Source organism: Drosophila rhopaloa, unplaced genomic scaffold (assembly GCF_018152115.1).
Source record: "Drosophila rhopaloa isolate 14029-0021.01 unplaced genomic scaffold, ASM1815211v1 contig_155, whole genome shotgun sequence".
Lineage (NCBI taxonomy): Eukaryota > Metazoa > Arthropoda > Insecta > Diptera > Drosophilidae > Drosophila > Drosophila rhopaloa.
This window is the reverse complement of record NW_025335034.1, coordinates 10,839,211-10,848,793: the sequence shown is the minus strand read 5'-3', so window position 1 is coordinate 10,848,793 and position 9,583 is coordinate 10,839,211. Positions and strand designations below refer to the sequence as shown.

The following is a 9,583-nucleotide window of genomic DNA, read 5'->3' as shown; positions in this document are numbered from 1 at the left end:
AACCTAATCATTTCTTCTATCTTTTACATACTTTTGAAAGAACAGAATATACCATTTTACTCTACGATTAACAGATATAAGAACTTTCATTTAAGGCCCAGAAATAGTATGCAATGCCAGCTACAAATTATTTGTTGATGATGCCAGGAAGAATCTTTTTTTTTTGTATTTAAGTTTTAAAAATTAAAAAAAAAAACGGCTATTTTATTTTGTTTTTAAATACATTTAAATTACTTTTACCTCCTGCAAGCACAATTTACATTTAAACTTACGATAAACAGATTTTCGTTTGTGCCTCCTACATCCCTATGGCCTTCCTACAACAAGTTTCCTATTAATAATTATGAAAACTCCATAACTAAATTCCCATCCACACTACGTATGTACATTTTTCGCAATTTTTTTATAGACAGACACGGCTGTATCGACTCAACTGTTCATTCCGATTATGATTAAGTATATAATTATAGGATCAATAATGTCTTTTTTATTGCGTTACAAACTTCCGATCAAAATTATAATTCCTTTGCAAGGATAATTTATTAAATAATTTATTAATTGGTTAACGAAGTTTTGTAAATTGCAGATTAATTATCATTCAGATTTTCATACTTTTTACTATTAATAGAGATGAGCTATTTTAATTTTTAAATTGGATCAATATAGCAGTTTTTCCATAAGTTTTTGTATAAGTTAATATTTGTACATAATTAAATTTGTATATTTTTAAACATTTCAATTTTATAAGAAAATAATAATTTGAATGGTCAAAAGCTGAAGGGATTTCCCCCATTTTGTTTGGATAAAATAATTGTTTAACCCACCTCGACTTCGGTGTATCTCGCATTCGTGAAATTTCCGTATCCAGCTAAAGAGTTAGCTCGCACCCGGATACTGTATTTTCCTTCGTTAAGCTTTAGATAGTATCCGACGGTCTGGTTAAAGTCCTCCACTGGGATGCACTTTTTTTCCTCCACTTGGTCGGGCTTCTGCAGCTTGTATGCCACTTCGTAGGTAAGAATTTCCCCATTGGGATCGGCTGGCGGTGCCCAACTGATCCGTACCGAGGACTTCGTGTTGTTCGCAAATTTTGGAACTTGTACGTCTAGAATGTTGTCAGCATTTTCTATAAGAGCAAATACAAAACAATAAGTATTTTTTAAGACAAATCGATAATATGGAAATAACAGTTGCTTAAAACTCAGCTAGACAACTGGATTTATTTGTGGAAGTAGTAAAGTCATATGAGCCAAATAGAAAAATGGGTGTTTTTAAAGCAGCATCACCCTACTGTTTCGTAGATTAATGCGATTTACAAATTATTACTTCAGATGTTTTACCAGCTCAGTTTGCTGTGTAAAGGCCCGTTTCTCTTGGTTTGATTTTGTAGTTTTTCGAGTTTATTAGCAGAGCCTACATAAATGAACTTTTTTCATTTGCAAGCGAGTTTTGTTGTTAAGATACACATTAGAACCTTAGTAACAGATGGAATACGATTATAAATTAAACAAGGAAAGACGAGTACGACGTCTATCAGCTAACTTATTTCAAAATAAATAAATTTTAGAAAGAAATATCTGGAGAACCGCTCTCTCAAATATAAAACTCCGTTTTCAAATATGCAATGACGTCATAATTAGCACATAAAATGATTAAAAACTTGCAAAGCAATGGAGCGATTATAAGTAAATAAGTATTTTTGTGCTAGTTTTGACATATTCCGACCAATACCTGGCCTCTTTGAGGTCTCTAAAGTGTTGGTGATTTGTGGGCGTTAAGGTGGGCGTGGCATCATTTTAAAATAAACATGCGTTTCCGAGATTTCAAGGACAGACAGACGGACATGGCTTAACCGACTCGCCTTTTAATTCTGATCAAGAATATATACAATTTACACATCGGAAAAGCTTTCTTCTACCTGTTACACTTTCCAACGAATATAATATACCTTTTACTCTACGAGTAACGGCTATAATAATTATTACTATCTGAAAATGTACAAATTTAGAAAGGAAGCTTTTGGAGACATTTGGATAAATAAATAAACGAATTTGATTTCAACGCTATTAAAGGGTCGAGTGCATGAATGCAAGTCTTTTTTAAGCCGCATATCAAGTTGAAAACAATTTATAACAAGAATAGAAGCAAACTTTGGCAAGTCGAAGTTTATATACCCTTGCAGTTATTACAAAACGACTACATTTCGATTTCTATGCCTATATTACTGAAAACAATGAAGCTATGTCGATTTTGCGCTGCATTTTGCAATCGTTTCTTGGCAGCTATATTATATTGTTATCCGATTTTGACAAAACAAAAAGGCTAATTCTGATATAGTAAAAATTACTATATCTCAAAAGAATAATTTGATAAATAAATAAGGTCCGGGGAATAAAGTAATAGTTAGATTGTTTTTTAATTTTAAGATTTTTTTTGGGAGCCATTTGAAGTAGATGTCCGGTTTAAATTTAATTAAAACCGTAGAATTACGGTAATTAGTATAAATTACCAAATCCCAAAGAACCAAAAAAAATAAAAACAAAGTTAAACTTTTTATAATTTTTTTTTCCGATTGTTCCTGTGGGATCTATATTAAACGATCCGGCTCGTTTCGACTTATACATTACCTGCAATAGAAAGACAGCATCAGTATATAAGTCGCAACGAGCCGGCTCGGCAAAAAATTAAAAAAGTATAACCTTGTTGTTTTGAATTTTTTTGCTGTTTTTTGGGATTTTGTAATATTAAAATACTATGGAATTACTGTTTTAATTAAATTAAATCTGACATCTATATCATATAGCTCATATAGGAAAATCAAAAAACTAAAAAAAAGAATAAACCTCCAAAAAAAAGGTTTTCTGATTTACTGAGATGTCTAAAAGGCAACCTGTTAGAAACTTCTTTCCTACTGTCCGCTTCTTTACTTAATTTTTGCTCTTCATCGGGACTCTTTTATTTGGAAAATCTCACTTCGTAGGTAAGATAGCCGTTAGCCATTAATAATATCACCTAGGTTAAGTATAAATTACTACAAAAGGAATTTGCTATATCTGCAAAGATATATGTAAAGGGTTAAGGCAAAAGAGGACAGCTAGTATACAACTCCCTCGTTGTGAATGGTATTCAGCGATCTAGAGAACAGCTTAATGAGAAACCGGAGAAGGAATTACGACGGAGATTCATTCGCAGAAGGAAGTCGTAAGAAGCGGTCGCATTTAAAAGTCGTCAAAGTTGCCTAAAGTTGTCTTCAGTTGCTTAAGTTAAAATTAGAAGTTAAGAACGCTGCTGTAAAGATTGAACATTTATTTAATATCTCAGCGTACTGTTAATTTAAATATACCACTTATAATACCAACTTTACATATATACACTTGCCGAAGTTAGCTTTCTTGTTTCCAAATATTTAGGTGCAAGTTATGACTTAAATGAAAACAGATTCTATTTCCTAAACTGATTTTTTTCATATAAATAAAGTCAACCAATGGCAAATAAATTAAAATTTTTTTTGGTCCACTTACCCTTCTTTTTGGTCGTTGGAAATACGGATTCATATTCGCTGCAGAACGGGCCCTTACCCTCATCGTTGGCGGTCTCTTCTCTACAGGCTACCACAAAGATGGAGTAGCGTGTGAAGTGGCGCAGATTTTCAAAAACGAAAGACGTTTGGTTGGGCGGCAACTCCTTTCCAAACACCTCAAAGAACTTTCCATTCGTAGACAATCTTTCCTCATCCTTATAGGTTTTCTCGTCACCTTTTTCGAGGTTGACGTCGGGATTATCTGTGATGGAGCGAACATGGCGAAGCAGTACACTCCCATACATATTATTTAACTCTGGCTCCAGGGCGATGTCTCGTCTTGGGCGAGATGAATTCTTAGCTCCACCGTTTGGAATAGCATTGGAATCAAGTGCTCCACCTTCGGCTGCATCTTTGTTGCCAGTTAATTCTTTTTTGTTCTCTCTTTTTTTCGGAACGAATATAAAGTTCTGCAGCGTGTTCTCAAACTCCATACCGGTGTGAAGGGTCCGGTCGTCAAAGTCCTTTTTTATGGTCTTCTTGGAGCCCTCCGCACATTTGCAGTCACCAGACAATATATCCGGTATTTTCTTGGTGGGAGTCGTTGCCGGCAACTCGTTGTCCATAGCCTTAGCAAGTGCTGTACGAAAAACAATTTAAACAATACGTTCCTTAAAAGAAAGGGTATTAAGCTTACGTTCATCACAGTAATCTCGGTTAAGGTTTCTTGATGGTCGGCTTATCAGTTTTGCTTTTATAAAGAAGCGTGATAGTTTGCCGTTAGGTGCCTCACGATAGCTCCAGGTAACGTTCTGTATATAAATGAAGAAAGTAAAATAAATATAATATTTATAATAGGGATATTAAAATGTCGACAGTGTCTCCATCGGTAAGTTTGCAAATTTTCTTGTAATCACCAATATTATTGCAATATTATCGCTCAGTATTAATTTTGTCATTTACAACGAGATCTGATTATAAAATTGTTATTACTTAATGGGACTTTCGTAATGCCTGAAATATGATTAATGATAAAATCATGAACACCTAAAAATGCACAAACTGTTTAGGCATCCTTTTTAAGTACCCATTTCAAATTGAATACATTTTTTTTTTTTTTTTCGCGGAGTCCTACGGCCCACTTACACGCCCAACCGACCGAGGGCGCAGCCGTGTATCGTACGGCACGATTCGCGATAAGATAGACGCGAGATAAGAAAATAAAGGTAAAGGTCCGGGGAAAAAAGTAATATTTAGATCAATCTTGTGCCAATGAAGCAAGTATTAATCGTTTTAGGAGCGGCAGAGAGTCAAGATTTGAGAGTACAGGAAAAAGTCTATTATAGTCAGAACATAATACTCTGAAAGGCTCATGCGAGGCATAGATAGATCTACAATGATTTAAAATTAGGGGAATATAATTTCTAGTTAATCTACTTGGCACAGAAAAGTTTAACCGACTTAACAATATCACCATGTATAAGGTTATAAATAAAGATAGTACCAAGCATCGTTCTACGGTTGGCTAGGGAGGGTAAATTAATCAAAAGAAGTCTACTAGAATAAGAAGGTAAGTTAAAATTTGCATCCCAGTAAAAAGAAGGAAGTTTTTTTGTACAGGTTCAATACGACCAATATGTATTCCGTATTGTGGAATCCAGACGGGAGACCCATACTCCAGAATCGGACGGACTAGCGAAATAAATAAAGTTTTAGTAAAATAAGGAATTCTTTTGACCACCTTTTAATAAATCCAAGCACTCCTCTGGGCATGGACGAAATGTGATTAGAGAATTTTAGTTTAGGGTCCAAGAGAACGCCAAGATCGTTTACAAGAGTTATTCTATCCAAAGAGCTGCCACTTAACGTGTAAGTCGCGTATATCGGATTGGCCCGATAAAAAGTCATCAGCTTGCACTTGGAACCGTTTAAATTTAGTAAATTATCTCGGCACCAGTTTTGAAAATTATCTAAATCGGATTGCAAGTCTAAATGGCCTTATACTGCAGGCACAACTTAACATCATCTGCGTACATAAGTACGCGAGAATGACTTATAATTGAGGGAAGATTGTTAATAAATAATGTAAAAAGTAACGGACCCAGACGGCTCCCTTGTGGGACACCGGAGGTAACACGGAGAATTTGCCTGCCATTCAGATAACTTGAAATCCATTTAAGCAGATCAACTGGAAAACCTAACAGGTCAAGTTTTTGAATAAGAAGTGATTTACAGAGTCAAATGCTTTACTAAAGTCAGTGTAAATGACGTATGTTTGAAAACTACTATTGAAGCCTTTTATCACAAATGTAGTGAGCTCTAGAAGGTTTGTGATTGTGGATCTACGATTAAGAAATCCGTGTTGACACGGAGAAATGATTGATCTGCAAAGGTGCTGCAAATGAGGAGTAATAATTTTTTCAAAAAGCTTAGGAATAGCTGACAACTTAGAAATACCTCTGTAGTTACTGGCTTCTAACTTGTTACCTTTTTTGAAAAGAGGAATAACAAATGATGCCTTCCAAATATTTGGGAATTGGGAGGTTTCTAGAGATAAGGTCAACAACTTGTGAAGAAGTTTGCACAGGGCCTTAGCGCGATACCTATGCACGCACCCAGGAATACCATCGGGCCCTGGCGAATAAACAGGCTTAATACGAAGAAGATCCAAAAGAAGAGAGCTTTCTGTTAAAATGGGACAGAATATGAGGTTTGACTTGGACATGGTGTAAGAATAAGGCTGTGATAAATAATGTAAAGTAGAGTAATTCGTTTGAAAAAATTGGGCAAATAAATCGGCTATTGCCTGATCTGTGGTTGCCGTCATGTTTTCGAACGACAGCGAGGAAGGAAAAGAATTAGATTTACGCTTGTTGTTAACAAAATTATAAAACTGTTTCGGGTCCTGAGAGAACTGGACCTTACAACGGTTTAAGTAACTATTATAACACTGAGCATTAAGCACGGTAAATCTTGACCGAGCACTTAAATATCTAGTAAAAACAGATTGAGAACCGGTATTTTTATATTTCCTAAAAAGTTTGGCCTTTACATTTCTTAAGTGTGTCAACTCTTTGCTAAACCAAGGTGAATTATTGGAAATTTACGGCTAGTACCTCGGAACACAGGAATTAAAAAATGAGTTTATTGCAGTGTAAAAAACATTAACTGCATCGGACATATTATTGCATAAGTAAGGATCAGACCTATTAAAGCCAGAAATAAAATTATTTAGCCTCAGAAAGTCTGCCTTGCGAAAACAATGTATTCGTTTGGATTTTTCTGATTTTTCTTCTATAACTCTACCCGTATCAAATGAAAGTTCGATTGTAGGGTGATATGGATCTTCAGGTTGCGTAAGTAGTGCTACTCTGGACAGAAACACACCTTCAGGATTTAATACAAAACACAAATCAAGTAGGCGACCTAATGAATTTTGAACATGGTTTACTTGAGATAGAGATATGTCAAGCAGGCCGTCCAATAAAATCATGGTGTGCTATAGGTAGTAAGACATTCGATCCATCCTCAGTGGACCAAGTAACTCCAGGTATATTAAAATCACCTAGAACTACCAACTGATCCCTATCGGAAAACTTATTTGCAACGGACTTAATAACGGATAGGTGATTTAAATAATCAGGAAGTTCAGACAACGGCGGAATATTTGAGAATATAATTTACAGAATATTCTGCAAGGGTATATCAACTCCGGCTCCGCCCGAAGCTAGCTTTCCTTTCTTGTTTTCACTAATTTTGTTAGTTTTTATTAGCAAATAAAACAAAGAATAGCTGTTTTCTTGCAGAAAAGCTGCATTCCAGCCGTCCTTTCTTAAATTCGTCGCTCCTCGCTTTTTACTGCATGCAATTATTGGGGTTCATGTGAACTGTAAACAAATCTTTGCTTTTTCTACAGTACACAATCTCTTCATTGTGGCAATCTGTTATTACTGCGCTATAGCGGCGAAAGGCATACAGCACCTTCAGAAGCTCAATCGAAATATTTCCTTATTTGAAAAACATAGTTATTTCAATACCGTCGACGTAAATAAAATTTTTTACGGTAAGCGTTATTTTTCCTTGAGCTGTCGTTGTTACTCTGTTGGTTAATACCACTCTTTCAGACCCTTCGCCTCAAATTTTATCTTGTCTGCCTCTTCCAAAATCTTTATCGAAAAGGAAAGGTAACTGTTCTCTCCTTTCGATTGCTATAACCAAATTTTTAAACGATTTGCTGAGTCCAAGTAACAGAAAAACGTCTTAACACACATCCATTTTGCACACTAGTACATTAACCATGATTTAATCTAAGAAATTATTTAAACAGCTGGACTCTTTTGGCTTGTCCGCGGGATCGTTAAATAGCTTTCCCAAGCATACATTTCTGAGCTGCAGTTTTTATTACGTTAATCTGCGACGACTTCACTCCGAACAATAAGCAAGTCAGTGCTTTTTCGTCCAGTGTATCAAACATAATTGTCCCATCCAATATACTCCGATACATCAATGGATGTTCTCGACCCATATTCAAATCTTTAGTAAACATAAACAATAAATAAATCTAATACATTCTCAAAAAAAACTATTTTTTTTATATTTTAGTATCTACAATGAACTTATCCTTCTCATTAATAAACTCTTATGCTTGCAGGAAACTTATCTACCATACAATTTCAAAATTGTATTTGCCCCGAAAGAAGAATATGAAGAATCTACTCCAAAACACTTGGTTCAAACAAGGTATTGGGATGCTCATAAAACGAAATATAACACACACTTATCAACACATTAATAACATAAAGCGCCTTCATAATACTAGAGACTTTATCTCTGGGAGGTATCACTGGGATTCCCAGGACTATTACACGTGGTTATCAAAAAGGTCCGATACGAACCTGTATAGGTATTAGCAATTATTCGCCAAGCGCAATTGCTTTAAAGTTTTCCCCAATTCCCCAATCGCTCTTTCAGCGTTCGAGTTAGCAAGAATCTCCACTTTCAGTTCATTTTATAAATGCCATTGAACAAATAAAAAACATCCTTTCGACGGTATTGAACTGGCAAAAATGTGATTTTTGTACCATTTATTCCCTTCATTACTTTTAACGCCAAGAATATGCATAATCTAATCCTCAACGAGATCAAACTATCGGAATAGGCACACTTTATTCACAGATACCCTCCCTACAATAAACCCTTACCTCCAAAACAACTAACAACAGGATCGGGAAATGGAAATTTAAACAATGTTTGACAAATCAGGGCCAAGTTGAATAATCTTTATTAAATCTTTATCATGGCCTAAAGGACCATGACTCATTTTTCTCAATGATCCGCAGAAACTTAAGAAAGCCAAGAAAAAACCAAGAAATGATCATTATGAAACCCTATTTACTATAGTAAAATATTTCTATGTGCTCCCAGTTGTAAAATTATATAGTAGCTTTAATATTGTGTTTAACGTCTGCTCTCAAGCTAATTGTTTCGATTTCTTAGCTCTAAACAAAAATACCAAAAACATAAGCACAAAGGAAGAAAACAAAATTGTTAAAGATTAGAACGAACATACACCTGAAAATGCAGGGTAAGCGATCTTACCATAAAGACAGAATTCTCAACTTATAAATTATTGGGCCGAGATACAAACGATTTATGCACCGATGAAGGAAGGACAGATTACGCCAAATTAAACACTAGACATTCAAAAAAAAGGAACATCAATGCAAACAATATTGAATTTAACAATATTTTACACAAAACTCCCATTAACCAGATATTCAACCTACTTAAGGGGGTATATACCTTTTTTTGTCGAAAGAAATAGGAGAGTTTGGATTTTTTTATGTATGTAACTATTGTTTTTATTAAATGAATGATTATATTTTCTGAAAGTTTAGATTGTTGACAATGTTTATGCAAACATTTTTGAAAAAATATTTAATAGTTTTTAAGGGTTGGCTGTTTCCCTTAAACGCCTTATTTTTAAAGAGCCTTGCGGTGATAATTCCCCAGGACAAATGGGTCAACTGATACCGAAAAAATAAAAATATTTCATTAGTTTAA

At 34.8% G+C, this 9,583-nt stretch overlaps 1 protein-coding gene across 1 annotated transcript in view; it reads right to left on the bottom strand.

The window, feature by feature from the left end:
- The window catches only part of LOC108043824 (insulin-like receptor), a 125,520-nt gene that overhangs the window by 6,017 nt on the left and 109,920 nt on the right, over positions 1-9,583 (bottom strand). Inside the window, exons 9-11 of the mRNA XM_044457403.1 lie at positions 4,218-4,332; positions 3,522-4,160; positions 825-1,126 (exon numbers count right to left, since the gene is read on the bottom strand). Coding sequence (XP_044313338.1) covers positions 825-1,126; positions 3,522-4,160; positions 4,218-4,332 — 1,056 coding nt within the window. The remainder of the gene's footprint in view (positions 1-824; positions 1,127-3,521; positions 4,161-4,217; positions 4,333-9,583) is intronic.